The following is an 18,357-nucleotide window of genomic DNA, read 5'->3' as shown; positions in this document are numbered from 1 at the left end:
TTTTATTAGCACCCACTAAGTTACTTTATTTCATCCACACATCAGTCTTGTGTATAAAAGTTACTGCTGCTTATAAAGCCATGACTTGCATGCAGATTGTTCTGACCCTAAAAGTCCTTATTCTCCCCCCCACCACCCCGTATTGCCCTAAAATACATTGTCTTTTTAAAAATTTTAATGGTGTGGATTATTCTCCTTCTCCCCACCTTTTTGGTTTCTCTTAACCTGATTCAGGTTTTTTCTTTAAAAGTTATCATCACAAGCAGAAAATTTTTATGTGTGACTGTGTGGATATCAACCAGACTTACTGTGGTGAGGCTTTAACAATGGTATATACAAATAAGAAATCATTCTGTGGTAATCATATGTCAAGATACCTCAGTTTTAAAATTCAGACTTTTTCAGCCTCATTGCATGGACATCTTAGGATGGATAATTCTTTGTTGTCAAGGAGCTGTTCTTGGCATTGTAGGATTTCAGCAGCACTCTTGGCCTCTGCCCACTAGATGCCAGTGAGATTGTATCCCTCTTGTGACAGTCAGAACTGTCTGCAGGTACTGGCTGATGTCTCCTGAAGTCAGGAGTAGGGCAGCAAAATTGAGGACCCCAGTTGACAACCCTTGACTCAGCTAGAGATCAGTCAGGGAGGGGACTCCATTCCAGTGGGAGAAGGGCCCAAATGTAGGAGAGGTTACTGGTTGCCTGTCAGGCGCAGACTCATTGAAAAGCAGGGTGGAAGAGAGTGTAAATGCCCCCAACCCAGACCCGAAGACTCAGCCAACTTCCACAGTCCTCACATGACAGCTGTGTCCAGCTCTTGGAAAAGCATGTTAGGATAGCTTTAATACAGAAAAGGAGACTTCTAGAACAGAAGTCAGAAAGTCCAAGGAGCTCTAGAAGTTATCTGTAAATAAATAAAACATACTACATCAGTTCTGGTGGAATTTGACATAAGGTGAGGTACCTAAAGACTCAGAGTAAGGTTATTTCATCCAAAAGCTATTAAGTCTCTTTGGAATAATACCTCATGTGTTGGAGAAGGGCTTCGGTGAGTTAACATCACTCTCAGGAAAGTCCTGAGCCCACAGAGTAGCCCAGCCCACAAACATTTAACAAGCACATTCTGTGTTGAGTCCTGAGGGATGTGAGAATAGCCAGTGAGAGCCACGGTCTGTGCCCTTGAGGGACGTCAGCCTCGTAGTGCCCGTCAGTCTCCGAGAGAGACTCGTAATTACCATAGTGTGAAGTGTCCCAGTAGAGGGATAGCTTATCAGCCCTGCTCCTGCACAGAGAAGGCAGCAGATAGCCTGCCTGAGGGAAGGACGTGGGGAATATTTAGCATCTTAAAGTTTATACCTCACTGCGAAAATGGTTTATTACTCTTTTTAGGATGAGCAAATTAAGAAAGATGTCTGGGCAAAGTAATATTAAATGGAGTATACAGGTGATTTGATTGTGGGGGGCGGGGGGCGGGGGGGCGGTGGCCAGCAGCTATGGAATGCTCCAGCAGGGATGCACACACAATTTTGACAGTCACACTAGTTGTATTGCTTTCCACATGGATCCTTTATGCAGAGACCTAGTCTTGCCCTTCCCCACACTTAGCTAAAGATGTGATATGTACCTGGTTTCTTCTTTGTGGGACATTTAAGTGGTTTAACCCCTTGCTTCTCCACCTTTTCGTTCTTTTCCTATCCGTATTTGCTACCAGATGGATATCTCTGAGCTTTGAGATATTATATGATTATCTTTCATAAGATCTACCTAGCTGGTGAGACAGGTTTGGCTTATGATGACGATGTGTTCAAGCAACTCTGGTAGCTTCCAGCTCCACCTGAGTGCTTTATACAGTATCACACCTGGTTCATGAGCATCCAGGATGCTGCTTCTCCTTCTCAAGCTGAACGTCTCCGAGTGAACTTCGCTTCTCTCTCCTCCTCTCCTAGGCCACCACCCCGTCCCATCCGTCTCCTAGTTAGGTTACTTCTCCTAGTTAGTTTCTAACTGTCTTGGAATCCAAGTCACCAAAAGCGGTATCCGCCCTTCAGCAGCGCTCCTTTCTGACTTACTTGAATGCCCGGTTAATAAAGCTGTTTAGCAAATATCGTGTATTAATGAAAATAGACGGAATCTAGAAAAATGGTACTGATGAACCTATTTGCAGGGCAGGAATAGAGACGCGATCGTAGAGAACTGACTTGTGGACACGTGGCAGCGGGGGAAGGAGCAGGTGGACAGAGAGTAGGGCTGACGTTCATACACTGCCATGTGTAAAGCAGTCAGCGGGAAGCTGCTGTATGGCACGGGAGCTCAGTTGGTCCTCTGTGATGACCTAGAAGGGTAGGATGGGGGTGGGAGGGAGGCGATAAATGTATGAAAGTGAAAGTCGCTCAGTCGTGTCCGACTCTTTGCAACCCCATGGAATATACAGTCCATGGAATTCTCCAGGCCAGAGTACTGGAGTGGGTAGCCTATCCCTCCTCCAGGGGATCTTCCCAATCCAGGAATTGAACCAGGGTCTCCTGCAGATTCTTCACCAACTGAGCTATCATCATGTATGCTTAATAGCTGATTCATGTTGCTGTAAGCAGAAACTAACACAACATTGTAAAGCAGTTACCCTCTAAACAAACTTTTTTTAATGAAAAAAAGCTGTTTAAAGATGTAGCATTTTGCTCCTCAGCTTCCCTGTTCTCCACTGAGTACACGAGTCCCCAGATAATTGCTCTTGAGTCGTCTTTCCCATCACTAGTGTGCGTCCTTCAGCAGTGACTGTGGTCCTTCCAGCCCCCAGCAGCACTTCTTCCCACTGGGCTGTATGCCTCATTATACCCCAGGTACTCACAGAGCAGCTGTGATTCACATCAGCCCAGGGTTGAATTGCCTGACCTCTTTTCCAGATGAAGGATTTACTGGACAGATTGCACATCTTATATTTCTTTCCAGATAGTTCGGTGCCCACAGGTTTAATTCATAATACCTTTATCAGAATACTGTCTAGTACTAGGGAGAAACATTCTAAGGATGTTCACATTTTTTTTATGGCTATTCTTGAGATTACTAAAATTCTGTAATCGCTTGCTGTTAAATCAATCAGTCTGTACTCTCTTGGGTTAAATTGATACTGACATTGAACAACTCAGATTTTAGGAAATCTGGGGACAGGATTGCATTTCATGTTTCCTCATTGGGATTTCAGGAAGGTTTTACTATGTGATTCAGCATCCTTAGAACCCTTCTCCACCAGGGCAGCAGAACCCCCATCTCCAGAACGTATTTGCAAATGATGTTATGGGATGCAATAGTTTGCCAGGGCTGCCATAGCAAAATTCCATAGACTGGATGGTTTAAAACACAGAAGTCTATTTTCTCACCGTCCTGGAGGCTCGAAGTCGCAGCCTGGCAGGTGTGGCTGCTTCTTGGCTTCCAGGCGGCCGCTTCCTTGCTGTGTCCTCGTGGGGCGTGTCCTCTGCGTGCCCCTTTGCTGTGTCTCTGTCTAAATTCTCTCCTTTTATAATGCCAGTCCAGTTGACTAGGGCTCACTCCAATGGCCCCTTTTATTTTAAACACCTCTTCAAAGGCCCTGTCTCCAAATACATTTGTATGTGGGGGTGCTGGGAGTCGGGGCTTTGACATAGGAGTTGCAGGGGACTCAATTCAGCCCACAGCAGAGGCTCTGTCTTCTGTTGCCCTGAAGTCTGGGAATGTGTTCTGGCACCACGGGCAGGGGCAGGGGCCTTCATGCTGAATGCTTACAGTGTGGGCGACAGACCTGCACGAGGAGAAATGCTCCGTTCGAAATGCCATGCACAGCCCCTGAGAGAAACACTGCCAATAAATGCTCAGGCGTCTTCCATTTGTCTTCATCCTGCTTCCTTTCACACGTCACATTTAAGTTGCACGTTCAGAAAATCGCCCCAAACAGTGCATAACAGGTCTGATTGTTGTTGTTGTTGTTGTTGTTGCACATTTCTATCAACAGATGCCGCCTCCTTGGACCTGGAGATGTTCGATGTGCACGTTTTAGCTGACACCTTCAAACGCTATCTCGTGGACTTACCGAATCCTGTCATTCCGGTAGCCGTTTCCAGTGAACTGATTTCTTTAGCCCCAGGTATGTTGTCTCCTCTGAGAGCCTCCTTGAACATATGTTGAGATGTGGATGGACTTGTAAACTCAAGTGCTGCATATAAAGAGAGATTGCTTAGAAAATGTTAGTAAGACTCTTTTCTCACCCACCCCACCCCTGTCCCATCAGCACAAACTCTCTCCCTTCCAGGGTATCCAGTAGAAGACTCATGTTCTCATTTGCATCCCCATGCTGAATTTGGCTAATCGTGAACCCTTTGTCGGTATTTTAAGGCCCACTACATCAGAGAATGCCTCACAGTACCAAGCATCATCACTGGACTCAGGGAACTGGGCTAGGACTGAGGGGCTGGGGATGTTCCCATCACCTTCCTCCAGTAGAACATGAGTTCAGGGAAGAAGACTCTCTGTTTCAGGAGCTAATGCTCAGTTAAAGTGCTCTGGGGACAGGAAATTGTGGTTCGTAACCTTCACAGTTAAAACCTGCGATATTTATCTGCTGCTCCTCCAAGTTAGCCAATCACACTTGAAGTTGGCCCACAGAAGGCAGCACACCCAGAACCTCCTGGGTTCTGCACACCAAGAGTTTCTTGTGTTTTCATTTGACGTGAGATTTCAACTTTCTCATAATGCCTTTTCTAATGAGAAGAGCAAACATACTCTGCTGATTCTGGTGCCTTCGTTTTAAACGACTTCTCTGTAGCTAGAACGGATATCTAGGCGTTTAGTCACTGATAGCTACCAACAGTCTCTTAGTCTTTTCCTTGCTTTTTTGTTTTCACTCACAGAAGTGCAGAGTTCTGAAGAATACATCCAGCTGTTGAAGAAGCTCATTAGGTCGCCCAGCATACCTCATCAGTACTGGCTCACGCTACAGTATTTGCTAAAACATTTCTTCAAGCTCTCTCAAACGTCCAGCAAAAATCTTTTGAATGCGAGAGTACTTTCTGAACTCTTCAGCCCTCTGCTTTTCAGATTCCCAGCAGCAAGGTGAGTGATAGAAGAGAAACCTGGATTTGGGGGTGATGAGGGTAGTCCTAAGGTGGTGGGTCATTAGGCTTCTAAAGATATTAGTTCACAAATGCATTTGCACACTTCCATCAGACAGAGTCACCTGGATGTGCAGAAATGAAAATGAGTTTGTTGTTTAGGCAACAAGCTTTCTAACAGACCTCTCTCTCTCTCTCTCTCTCTTTTTTTTTTTTTTGTAGTTCTGAGAATACTGAACACCTCATAAAAATTATAGAAATCTTAATCTCCACCGAATGGAATGAACGCCAGCCTGCACCAGGTAATGCCTTCTGAACTTTTAAAATTTCCTCACTGTTCAATTTTTAGAGCCTGATAAATGGTGGCTTTCAACCTCCTTTGAAGTAGCATAAGTTTCTCATGAAATTGAGATTCATAATAACATGTTACTTTATGATTTAAAGAAAAAAATATCTGGGTGCTACATATATAATCAGTATTATGTGGCTTTTGAATTTGTGGATTTTCCATGATCTTGGTTTTAGATGAGGGTTGTTGGGAATGCTCCCCCAACCCCTTCAACTTGATGCTTCTGGTTGTTGCATAAATTATGGCGTTCATTTTACTTGTTGACATTTCTGTTTTTCTTTCTAATACGTATAAAGTAGGGAGTTTATAATTACTATGTAATTTAAAGTATTTTGGAATGTGTTTTTTGGAAATAGGTAGGCTAAGAAATGTCTTGTCAAAATAAACATTTTTAGTAATGCAAGCAGTATGAAAATAGGGGTCGACTGCAACAAGTTAGAGCAAGCCATACACTTCTGTGAAAGCAGCTTGGCATTCAATTAGCCTTTTAACAAAGTGGGAAATGCAGATGGAACTAGCAGTGGATTTTATCTAAACTGATGTATTTTTCTTCTACTGTGGAAAGTCTAAACAACCGTGTTTTGCTGTGTACTGATTAAAAGTGAACTGGTCATTTAGAAATGGTGATGAGGGCCCTAGAAGTGAGGTGAGAGGTTTCAGGACCAGTAATATCGCTTGTAGTCTGAGTTTATGTCTTGAATTTAATTAAAACATCATGAATTTATTGCTTATTACAAGTAACTCATGCAGATTACCAAACTCATCTCTGTATGAGCAAGCAATGGGAACCCAGTTATCAGCCATGCATTGGTACACTATGTTGTGCTTGTGTGTGTGCATGTGTGCACACATTTTTTTAAGGATGTTACATAGCCAGGCTTAGTTGTATCTGAACTGGGTGGACAGAAAGGGGAAGGCCTCAACTTAAAACCCACCTAAAGGATGGGATAGGTAACCATTCATGACGCAGGTATTGGGCAGGACTTCTATGGACAGACCCAAAATATGGGATCCACAGGTGAAAGCTGTAGCAGAAACAGTCCATAAGGCAAGCCTGGTCCATTCCGAATGTTCCAGATCCCAGCAAGGAGGATATATAACAGGGATATCCTGGATTGTAGGTCCACTGCATCAGAGAATGTTAACAGGTATGGCCTAGGTGTGTAGTCCTGGCCTGTAGTCCTGGGGCTGCAGGCCCCAGCTTTGGGGTTGGCCGAAAAGTTTCATCTGTGTGACTGCTCAGATCACTCGAAAATGGTTAGGGAGCTCTGAGCTGGTGTTCAGAGGCTGCCTTTGGGCTCAGTAGGAAATGATGCAGTGACAGGTTAGAAGTGCTCTGAGGGGCGGGGATGGGCCGGTGTGACCATGGCACTAGCGCTGTTTATAGCCCACCCCCTCTAGGCTGATCACAGGGTGGAGAGGAAGAGGACCAGCAGGAACAGGACAGGACCCTGGGTCAAAGCATCGAGCTGCCATCTTTCATTTCCTCCTGATTCTTGTGGAGGTCCATCTCAGAGACAGGCAGAGCTGCGCCCAGCTTGCAAGGAAAGCGGGGGTTCCTAGTCCTCTCAGCGCCCCACCCTGCTCCAGAGAAGAGGGGAAAACATGGAAGTGAAAAGCCAGACCCGGCTTGACGGAGACCCACAAACGATTTCATTCCATGAGAGTTTTCAAGCATTTGTACTGCACGGGGTATACTAGAATCAGTGGTGGAGTTTGATGCTTCTGCTTCTGATGTAAACCGGCTAAATGTCTTTCTTAGTTTCAGCCTAATTCCACCCAAGAAAAGCTTGCTCTGTAACTGTTTTTCATCATGCACGCTCAAGACTGCTTGCTGTGTCATGGACCCTACCTACATCTTTCTGCTGAGAATTTAGTGTGCCAATTTCAAGGGTGGATTTGTTCTATCAGCTCTGTTGAAAATGATCGATAAAGCTTTGAACATTTCCTCGACTATCCCAGAACTCATGCAGCCTCTCCCCCCCAAACTGCATCCAATTAATTTTTAAACCCAAGTTGGAGGCATTTCCCCATTTGTGTGATATCTCTCATGTGATTCTGGAAATCATATGGAACCTTTGGAATTAACTTGTTGCTTCATTGCCTCTCACTGGTGAAAATAGCCCACCCACCCCAGGAGAGTATCTCATCATCCACACCTTTGTATTCAGGAATGGCTCCAGTGTAGATGATTAGCGGGGCACCCCGGATTAGAGAACTGACTTCCTTGGCTTGGTAGGAACGTGATGTTTTCCTGGAGTCTCATCATTACCCTGACACGTGCTCGTCCCATGGGGCTGGGAAGAACAACACTGGCGCACCTCCAGGGAACAGTCATAAATCATTCATTTGCAGTAACTTTATTATCGTGAATAGAAATGAATGCCTGAATGATATTTGGGGGGTGGAGGACAAGCAAGGCTATTATGGGGCAAACAGATACCTTTTCTAGTTGTTACCAGTTAGAACTGGAAATCAAAGACAGAACTAATGATGTGTGAGGCACCGTGTCAATTCAAATAAGACCCATCAGCACATAGCATCTCATTAAATTCTAGGTGGGAGGGAGTGTACTGGAAGTATAAAAAGAATTTGAGAGATGTGATTGGTGACTTTTTAGGGTAATTGAATAGACAGAAAAAACTCGTAGGGAAAAACACAGAACTTGAAACGGGCTTTGAAGAATAGGTACAACTTGAAAGGGAGAAGAAGAAATAGCATTTCATTGAAAGAGTTTCAAAGGTTTATTCAAAATAAATTGTAAAGGATAAAAATAATGGCTCGATATTTTTACCAGGTTTGAAAAAGCAGTAAATACTTTTAAGTGACAGCATCATCCAAAGCGTTGCTTTAGAGCTGAAAGTATTGTCCAGCTCTTTGCTTGTACCTGAAGGCCATAGAGCTTGATGGTTTCACCTGGGGCCACCCCAACCAGTGTGAGCCAGGGCTGGGTCTGCAGCAGGGGGCCTGGCTCAGGACACCAGCCTGCAGCTCTGTCTGCCGCCTGGACTTTGGGAATCTTCACTGGCAACAGGGCTGCTGTTAGTGTCCAGTCAAAAAGTCCTCTGAAGTTTCCAGCAAGTAATACATTAAAAATAGGTGACGTTTGCACCCATGGATCACATATAGGGAACAGCCACAGTGCAACTGTTACAGCTTTTGCGATCAGGCTCCAAGTTGCTCCGTCGTGCTTCATACATCGTGCAATGGAGAGAAGAGGATGAGTCAGATAGATCCGGGTGTTTGAATGCCAATTCTTGCTGCTTCCTTGCTGACTTCACCGCCAGACCTTCATTCAGCCTTTGCTAACTGTTTTCCAGTCTGTGAAATGGGAATAATGCCTCTCTCCTGGGATGGTTATGAGAATTAAAGGAGGTGAGGCAGACTGAAGCTCGTGACAATATAGTGTGTCTTTAATGTCCTCCTGTCAGCTCTAGTGTTTGAGACCAGAGCTGGCCTCGTGCTCAGCTCCGTCTCCCCAAGCCGGCTTCCTGGTTAATGCTGTCCAAATCCTAGCAGGCGGTGCTCCCCACTGGAAAGCTGGAGGGGATCTGAAAAGGACACTCTCTGGGCAGTTGCTGCCCCGTGGGCGCACGGCTTGGAGGGCTGATGCCCTCGGCTCTGTGTGCAGCCGGGTGAGTGGAGGCGCCTGGATCTCAGGACCAGCCCTCCTCCGCCACCTTGCCCTGGTGCCCTTAAGTCGCTGCGCACAATGTATCAGTGCCCAGCAGCCGCTGACAGTGCCATCCTCTTCTTTGGCACCCAGGGAGCTTCTCCCCTGCTGGATGTGCAGGGTTTTGACCCATTCAGTACATTTATGTCCTGAAGTTCCTCGTCCTGTTTTATATTTAGCTGTTCAGTAGTGTTCTGTTCATTTCATCTGCTCAGCTACATTTCTTAAGGACAAAGCCTTCTTTTCGGCTCTTTCTAGCGTAGAACTGGGCATAGCATAGTAATCCTCCAAGTAAAATTTTTAAAAATTCCTTGATAAAGTTCCCTACTGTCGGAGAACTCTTACACACCAACCCATTTAATGCAACCAGCACACCTGTGAAGTAAGGCTTCTCTCCTGTAGGGAGGGAAACTAAGGTTTGAAAGAGCAGGCACCTAGTATGTTCTTAGAACTTGGTTGACAGTTTGCTGTTCTCTTTGTTACTAAAAGTCAAAAATGGTTAAAGCAGAGCAGCAGGTTTTCTTGAATCACTTTGTGTTATGTTTACCCTACTTGATCCTTAGGTCGCTAAAGCAGATTTCTATAGGGCAACTAAGGTAAAACAGGGCTATTTAACACAGGGTGCCTTTGAATGAAACCCATTATAAGTGTATTGACATATTTCAGATTTCACGGATATATTCAGGAATATTAATGTAGCATAATTGAAGTCTAATATTGCACCCTCAAGCCCAGAGGGAAAATAAATGACTTTCTTTCTCCCCCTTGCCCTTCTACACCTGTCAGAGTTAATTTTTAACCACTGGTGCATTGCAAAACATTTATCCTGAAGAGCCTGATTCATAAATCTTGTTTTAAATGCTCTGGGCTTGGTTTGCAACCAAGACTAAAGCAAGCACTAAGCCAGAGGGAAATGACTTTCAAAGAGTTTTACTTTTCTCTGATTTATTTTTTATTGGGTTTAAAATGTGGTCTGACATGAGAGGCTTGTTTCGAAGGTGAGAAATGAAACCTTGAAAAAACTGTGTGTTTAATCGATGGGTAGGAGTAAACAGGCCAGGCGTGCTCGGTTTTGACAAAAAATAGGAAGTTTATTTGTGCTCTGAACAGCAGGAGCATGTCTTGGAGGCTGTGGTTCACGTTTACTTTTGTTTTCACAGTGCAGCCTTCTTTGTCTCAAGGGGCAGCTGAGAGGGAAATTGTGAAGGGGCTCTTTTTTTTTTTTTCTGCTAAGCAATGGGCACACCTTTTCCGATAGTCTATAGAACGTATAACTTTGGTGCATCTGTAAACCTGAGTTTATATATAAACTCAAATGGACATTTTTCTTAGTGTAGGGTCATGAAGAGCCCTGGATGTGGACTGGAGAACTGGTATCACCCTGAAAGGCCCTTCTACTCTAAGTTGTCTTAAGTTGAAATTAAGAAAAGAGGCATTAGTTGAACCCTTAAAAGAAGATTTGGGTTCATTTATTTTTTTTCTCACTGCCCTTTTTTGTTTCTCAAATGGGCTTTTGTTCATAAATTGTGGCCCCCAAAACCATTTAGGAAGCTGTGCAGGTTGAAAGCTGCCTGTGGAGCATTGGCAACTCAGTGGTGATTGGCACGTATGAGATTCTGCTTTCAGTGTGGAACTTTCACACTATGTTAACAATTAAGAAACCTTTTCCTGACTAGCTCACACCTGCTGAGAAGTGCCACATGGCCTATTCTGCCTCTGAAATGAGTTTTATAAAACTTTGAGGAAGGGGAAAGTCTTAAGTCTTAGAGTTTTGAAGAATCTGGAAGGTAAAGTTAGTTTTCAATTGAGTAAGTTTTCTATTGTGGAAACCCAGATTTCTGAAATCTCTGGGTTTCAGAAATTAAAAGTTTTCTTACAAGAGTTTAGCAGGCATGTGTGAAGTATTTCCAAGGTTGTTATGACATCTGTGCATTTATTAGTTTTTTTCTTAGTGAGTCATATAGATTAAAAGACAGTCGGGCAGTTATTTTTTTGTGTGTGAACTTTTGAACACAGTGGGAGATGAGTGAAATACACAGCAAGTTTTCTCTGGAGCCGAAGTTACTGATTCTGTTCTACCAGCAGAGGGCTCCCTTTTTAAACTAATAAACAGCATGTGTTTTGCAGATTCCTAAGTTGACTAAAATTGAATGGGGAGAGACTCTTCTCATACTTTGAGTAATTAATAGAACCTCTATGGTAGATGGTTGTACCTACTGTGAGAAATGTGAAGCAAAGTTTTCAAATCTTTTTAAAGGTCTTCTATAAGTAGTGTGCTATTTCCCCATGGATAATTTTCTTCTGACACGGGAAACAGACTGTTGGACTAGAGAACATTTTAATCTTAAAAGGTTTTGACATGACACATCCTGTTAATCCAGACAGATATGCCCAAGTTACTGATGTTTCCAAGATTCCCAAGCTTTAGAAAGACTTTTTCTTTTTTTTCTTTTTTCTTTTTTTAGGTAGGGCAAGATTATGCAACTCAGGATGCAAGGGTATTCTCTGAACTAACTGTATGTCTGTAATCAGTTGGCAGGAGCTAGGAAATTCACGTATAGACCAATTTTTCCCCCATTGGAAAAGTAGGTGCTTCATATTCTATCAATTGCACCAAAGCAGAGCTTGTAAAATCACTCTCGTTGTGAGTTTGGCAGCATTTCCCAGATATTGCAATAATTCTGAAGCTGGTTCCTCCCTTTTGGACTCTGGGTCAGCACTTAGATCTTCCTTTATCATTGCATATGACCTTTGACATTGCATGTCACCTTCTCGTATAGAGTCTTAAGAGTATCACAGAATGCATGTTTCTTCGAAGATAAGTAGAAGGCAGCTTTTTTAAAAAATTAAAAATAGGAAACAAAAAAAAAGTGAGTTTTGTTCTAGGTGTGAAGTTTTTTGCATGTGGCTTGAAAGAAATTAACTTCAGTTTCACTTGTTAATTTTTACTTTCTCTGGCAGAGGGAAGTAAAGAGCAGGGCCAGTGGGTGGAGAAAAAGGAGTTTAGGACCAAAAAGGAGTTTAGGACTAGTGCTATAATCTTATGCAAACCACTTCACTCTGGGTCAGAAGAGTGTGTGTGTGTTGTATGAGGGAATTGCTTGAAGTGATCTCTAAACTTTGTTCTGGTTTTCAAGCGAGTGTTCTGGTTTCCAGGTGTGTGTGTGTGTGTGTGTGTAGTAGGAGGGAATTGCTTGAAGTGATCTCTAAATTTTGTTTTCACCTTCTAGCAAGTGTTCTGGTTTTCAATCGTGTGTGTGTTATAGTAGGAGGGAATTCCTTAAAGTGATCTCTGGTTTGCTCTGGTTTTCAAGCTAGTGATTCTGATTTTACATTGGGTTAAGGTTCTTGAGATAACAGTAAAGCCATCTGTGCTGATGTGAGTGAAAATTTTCTTTGGCCGAATTTTAGGTTTGTTTTTTTAATAGAAGCCAAGGGTCCTAAGTTTGGTTCCTTGCAACTTTTATCAAGTAAAGAGAAAAGAATCCTCTAGCATGGGGTGCCACCTCCTTGCCCTCCTACTCTTTGCTCCCTGTAGAGTATGCATTTTTATGGCCATTTTAACTGGAGTTGAAATTGACTCCATACAAATAGCTGCAGAGTACAGTTTTTATCTGAGTGTATCTTTAATACTATGGCACTTACTGTGGCCATGCAGTCACTCTTCCCTAGGAGCCTCCTCCTGTGGACCAGTTTGTAACCCTGTTCCCTGCTGGGGGGCTCCCCTGGGGGCTCCCCGTGACACCTGCAGGGTTGTCTGTGCTGGTGCGTGGGAGGAGGTGGACGGGAGCGAGGCATGGTGTTCTGGGCCCTTCTGAGAGAGGTTCAGGCCTTTACAAGCAAGGCTTTGATTCTATTTTTTGCTGAACTAGCTCAGCCACTTCCTGTGTTTGGCAGCGCCTAGTGCCTCGCTGCGCTGTGGCCACTTGAGCCCCACGAGCCTGCGAGCCGCGCTGCCGCCGCAGCCTGTGGAGAACCTATTTTAGGCCCCCTGACAATGGCCTTCTCACTTCCTCGGCGAGGAGGAAGAGGAGGAGGAGGAGGAGGACCCGGGCTGGCACTGGCCACTTGTTAGCCGATGATGACAACTTGGACTTGGGCTCCCCTCCCCCACCCGAAATCCCTAGCTCAGCAAATATTTGAACCTGCCCGAGTTAATCATGAAGCCGCGATCTTTATCTGAGAGGGACGTGCGAGCGCCCTGGCTCCTTCTCTCGCCGGCGGAGCCCCGACCCCGGGCGGCCGGCTTCTGCGCGGGCTGCGGGCGCTGAGCGGCGCTGCCGCGGGACGAGTCCCGGGGTCCTGCGCCGCCTGGCTGGAGGAATCGGTTTGGGGATTTTTTTTTTCCATTGCCGGATACAAGCATTTCCAAGGGAAACCGTTGAAATGCATAACCTGCAAAGTAAGTTGCCTTTCATTTGTGCACTGTTCTGTCCCTTGGCTTTTGCACAGTTTTGGGGGGACTCTTTTGGAAGGTTCATTTCTACAGTTTGTGTGTGTGTGTGTGTGTGTCGCAGGGAGAGAGGGAGCGACAGTAAGCACTGCATGAGGAGGGCAGATGAGAGATTAGGGGAACCACTCCCCCATTTCCTTGGGACAGTGTGAGGGAAAGATGGGGTTCCGGTTGGAAATGGGGAGGGACGGTAGTTACCAAGTGCTGGTCTGGAAGTTGGGGTCTGGCCAGGCCTGGGAGAGACGTGAAAAGTCACCTGTCTCCCTGCCCTCCTCCCGGGTCTGTTTGCACATGGGCTCCCGCGGCAGGACAGGTTTGCACCAAGTGCGTCCAAAGGCATGGGGTGGGGGAAGCCCTTGGGGCTGTCGCGCTGTCCGTAGCTGCTGGGAGGACTTGGGTCAACATTTTTATTAAGCTCAAAAAAAATTTTTTTTTTCTGAATCTTTTCTGAGGGCTTATCCCCCCCACCCCCACCATCACTTTTACCATTTCTTTGCATTTCGAGTTACTAAAGCTTTAAGCAAAGAGAGCATGTGAGTGAGAGAGGGTGGGAGGGTGTAGGATGCATCTGCCTTCCTCCTTAGTGGGAAAATGAAATAAGCTGGAAGAGGGACACGTGAGCAGTGCTCAGAGACTGCCTTGCCTTTTCTATTTCTATATATTTTATGATTCCAAATTTGACAGAACTTCTAAGAATAAATTTCAAGGGCTTCTGTGTTCTTTAAATTGTGACAGAAATATGTGACAGGCACACGTACGCAGATCACACAGCCCACTGTTGTTTTTTAAATTAGCTACATTTACCATGGGTGAGGGAAACCTTTTCTTCTTTCTTCCCTGCTCATTATAGAAGAACTAGCATTTAGATTTATAGGGGAGTTGATTTCTTTATATTAAATACTGCCAAGAAGGAATAATAATATTTCTTCCCAAAGTGAGGCATTTGAGATGGAAGGGGAGAAAAAAAGTACCCCCCCCCCAAGTGATTACATCACCCACCCCCTCAAGCAGTATTTAGCACAGTAAATCTGAAGATGGGCTCATCAGTGAGAAATACTTTGCAAAGATAACTCTGCCTGTACTCTGCATTATGATATATGGCCTGTTTTTTTTTGGAGGGGGGGTGCATTCCATATTCTATAAAGTCTAGTTTCAGCTGCAGTGTTTAACAGAGATTTTTGCCTCTACATTTTCTTTTAATTGTGCTTTCTAGTGTAGTACATTTGTGACAGTGTATAAGTTCTGAGTGCATGAAATATCAAGAGAGTTTTTGATCCTTCTTGCTCTTAATATATATCGGAGGCATTTTAGGACTCTAAAACATATCTTAAGTATACCATTTGGATGCCTTTGTAAGATTTTTAAACCAAGACATGATCAGGCTATCTATAAACCCAGATGCACTAGGGGGAGGCGGCAGGTGGGGAAGCTACGTGCGGCTGCATATCAGCTTTTGTCAGCCTGCCAACAGTGGAGCATACCATGCTGCAAGGAGCAATAAAAAAGGAATTAGAAAACTCACGGCTCAAGAAGAACAGTCAGATTAAACACCTTTTTGAAACGAAGAGCGTTTACACATTGCAGCTCTGTCAAATGTAGGATCTTCGTGAGGTCGGGGCTGTGTTAAGGCTGGTAGGGAAGAGAAACGATGAAGCAGGAGTGGTCTGGTGACATTTTTGTGACTTGATTGGCTGGGGTGTGTGATGTCATAGGTTACAGTGCAGCCCCTTATAGGTTTTAAAATGAATTCCAAGACACCATTACAAAGAAAGCCGGACTCTTTTCTTATAACTGAGCTCAGCCAAGGAAACTCGCACAAATGTACAACACTGTTTGGAATATGGAAGACCTGGATTTAGAATATGCTAAGACAGATATAAATTGTGGCACAGACTTGATGTTTTATATAGAAATGGATCCACCAGGTAATACTGCAGTATTCTTTAGAGAACTGGTTAATGTTGTGGCATTTAATTTTTTTGACAACTGTTATTAACAGCTCCTCTTTGGATGTCCATTTTTATTAATTTGTTCTAATTTAATGAGTTTGCTCACAGTGTGAAAATGAAACAAATGGTTTGACTGTGGAATCAAGCAGGTCAGGCTGTGTTGGGTAAATGCTTATTCTTAGTTGAATGGATATAAATTGGATTCCAGTTTTTCACCTGTATCTTTTGTCACTCGAGCTCATTTGCTATTTGGGTTATATTGTTGTGTATTGTTCCTTTAATTAAAAGGCTGCATCCTTGGTGCTTCTTTTCTGACAGTGGTTGAGAACAGTGTGGTACTTTGCAGTGATAACACTCGGTACTTTAGAAAGCATGTCAAATGTAGCAGTGATTGCAACTCAGTTCTTGGTGCCTTGAAACTATTCTGAATCAAATGTTGAGACTTTGTCTGTTCTCTCTTTTAAGATACTGCAGTGAGAGAAGTTGGCTTTCCATTATTGAGTCTCAGGCGTTATAAGATATACCTGCTAGACTACTGAAATAATTTTGGCTTAAAATGTAACTGTGGTGCTTTAAAACTTGTGACTTAGAATTTAGCAAGATATCCTAGACTGATTTTACTTTCTCAATTATTTCAGGCTTCCTCCCAGTTAAGAAATTCAGAAATACTGCAGTCTTTTTTTTTGTCACCAGTTGGTATATGAATACTGATTTGACATTGAGGAAAAGGGGATATGGTTTTTAATCAGTCTTGGCATAATATAGAGCATAGTTATCCAATAGAATATTAACATGAATACTAAAGAGATTGAGGTCACAGAGGAGTCTCTTCAAGTGGCATTTGGCAGAACAGTGCCTGAAATACTAAGATTAGAGAAACCCAATTCCTCCTCTTAAAACATATTGCTGTGTGGATGAGCTTTTTTATTACCGCAACGGCATTTGTGGAGGACAGAAAGGAAATTTGTCTTTTATAATTAAATAAGAGGAGGAAATTAAAGCCAAGCCGTGTGATTGCTCCTGCTACTCTGTTCTTACTTTAGCTAGATTTGACCAGATATGAAACTTTAATACAACTCAAACCTAAAAGTAGATGTTGTGACTCTGGATTTACTGTGAAATTCATTTACATGGCCAGCCCATTGTATTTGCTAGTCTCTAAGCTCTTTTTTAAAATTTTAATCTGTAGTCAAAAATTTCTGATTTAAAAAAAAAGTTTCATGGACTTGTACATTACTGCTGTGTTTCATAGCTAATCTTTTCTACATGAAAATGTTATTTATCTAAGGGAACTTGGGTAGAATTTTAAATGTTTATTTACAGTTGGGATTGCAAAACTTTTTCTTTCTCTTCCATCTACAGCACTGCCTCCCAAACCACCAAAACCCACTACTGTAGCCAACAACGGTATGAATAACAATATGTCTTTACAAGATGCTGAATGGTACTGGGGAGATATCTCGAGGTAAGGCTATAGAGACTCTGAGTTTTTCAGCAGAGCTGGGGAGTTTAGAGGAAGAGAAAGAAAAGCAAAAGCACCAGCTTGCTAAATTCCATTTTTAGGATATCATCCAACATAAGCATGAAGCATAGTTGGTTCCCTTCCAGAGACGACCATAGAGGTCACTGAGCTCTGGGGAGCTGTGGGTGCTGGATGCCGCAGGAAATTAAATACCCGAGAAGGTTCATTATTGACAGAGATGTCAGGGAGGCAGGAGGGTGAAGTGGCACTGCCTCGAGGCAGAGTGTAAAGTCACTCTCTTTATTAGACGAAAACTCTCAGAATTAACGTTAAACATAATGAAGTGGCATTTTTAGTCTAAGCATTTTTTTTTTTTTTTTTTGAGGGAAATAAAGAAACCTTTTGGGGATCATGATTTTCTGTGCTGATTTGTTCAGAGTGACTGGAGTGTTAATTCTGAAAATGCCTTTAAAAAAACATAACTCACGAACCATCAAATCTTCGAGGTGAGCATTGTCTCATGTTCTTTTCACTTCAGGGAAGAAGTGAATGAAAAACTTCGAGATACAGCTGACGGGACCTTTTTGGTACGAGACGCATCTACTAAAATGCATGGGGATTACACTCTTACACTAAGGTGAGTTAGGGAACGTGGCTAAAATTGGCATGTTCAAGGTGATAGTAGAACATACTGGGGTTTGTTTGTTTGTTTTAAAGAGAATTCTAATGCCATTATTTTTATATTGCCTTTGCAGGAAAGGAGGAAATAACAAATTAATCAAAATATTTCACCGAGATGGGAAATATGGCTTCTCTGACCCATTAACCTTCAACTCTGTGGTTGAACTAATAAACCACTACCGGAATGAATCTCTAGCTCAGTATAATCCCAAACTGGATGTGAAATTACTTTATCCAGTATCCAAATACCAACAGGTAATCACATACCCATGTTATTATAATATTTGTAAAGGATTCTTTTATTGCTTAGAAAGTATTTTGAGGCAGATGATTTCCATGTCATTAAACTCAAAAAACTTTCAAACTGTAATTTTGTGATCACAAGTATATAAAATACTTTAACAATAAAGTATTGTAACAAAATTTCTGATGTGGAAAAATCCTCCCAACAGTGGTCATTTAAAAGTACCTTATCAACTGAATTTATTTTTCCCTTTTTCTTCCAATCTCTATAATCCTTCCAGGATCAAGTTGTCAAAGAAGATAATATTGAAGCTGTAGGGAAAAAATTACATGAATATAACACTCAATTTCAAGAAAAAAGTCGGGAATATGATAGATTATATGAAGACTATACCCGAACTTCCCAGGTGAGTTTTCTGTGAAAATCACATTAAAACTATAGAGTTCTTAATTATTAGAATCAAGTGCA

At 43.0% G+C, this 18,357-nt stretch overlaps 1 protein-coding gene across 4 annotated transcripts in view; it reads left to right on the top strand.

The window, feature by feature from the left end:
- PIK3R1 (phosphoinositide-3-kinase regulatory subunit 1) overlaps positions 1-18,357 on the top strand; it is a 97,179-nt gene that overhangs the window by 71,580 nt on the left and 7,242 nt on the right. For 2 of the 4 annotated variants that reach the window (XM_018065533.1, XM_005694608.3), the window contains exons 5-11: positions 3,983-4,114; positions 4,878-5,079; positions 5,301-5,380; positions 16,865-16,967; positions 17,503-17,601; positions 17,720-17,900; positions 18,170-18,295. In XM_018065533.1, the coding sequence (XP_017921022.1) occupies positions 3,983-4,114; positions 4,878-5,079; positions 5,301-5,380; positions 16,865-16,967; positions 17,503-17,601; positions 17,720-17,900; positions 18,170-18,295 (923 nt within the window). Of the gene's footprint in view, positions 1-3,982; positions 4,115-4,877; positions 5,080-5,300; positions 5,381-12,891; positions 13,503-15,267; positions 15,479-16,864; positions 16,968-17,502; positions 17,602-17,719; positions 17,901-18,169; positions 18,296-18,357 lie in introns of those variants that run through there. The other 2 variants (XM_018065534.1, XM_005694609.3) reach the window with 2 other exon arrangements.

This window comes from Capra hircus, chromosome 20, assembly GCF_001704415.2.
Source record: "Capra hircus breed San Clemente chromosome 20, ASM170441v1, whole genome shotgun sequence".
NCBI classification, from domain to species: Eukaryota; Metazoa; Chordata; class Mammalia; order Artiodactyla; family Bovidae; genus Capra; species Capra hircus.
The sequence above is the reverse complement of the archived record's forward strand: the minus strand, read 5'-3'. Positions and strand labels throughout refer to the sequence as shown.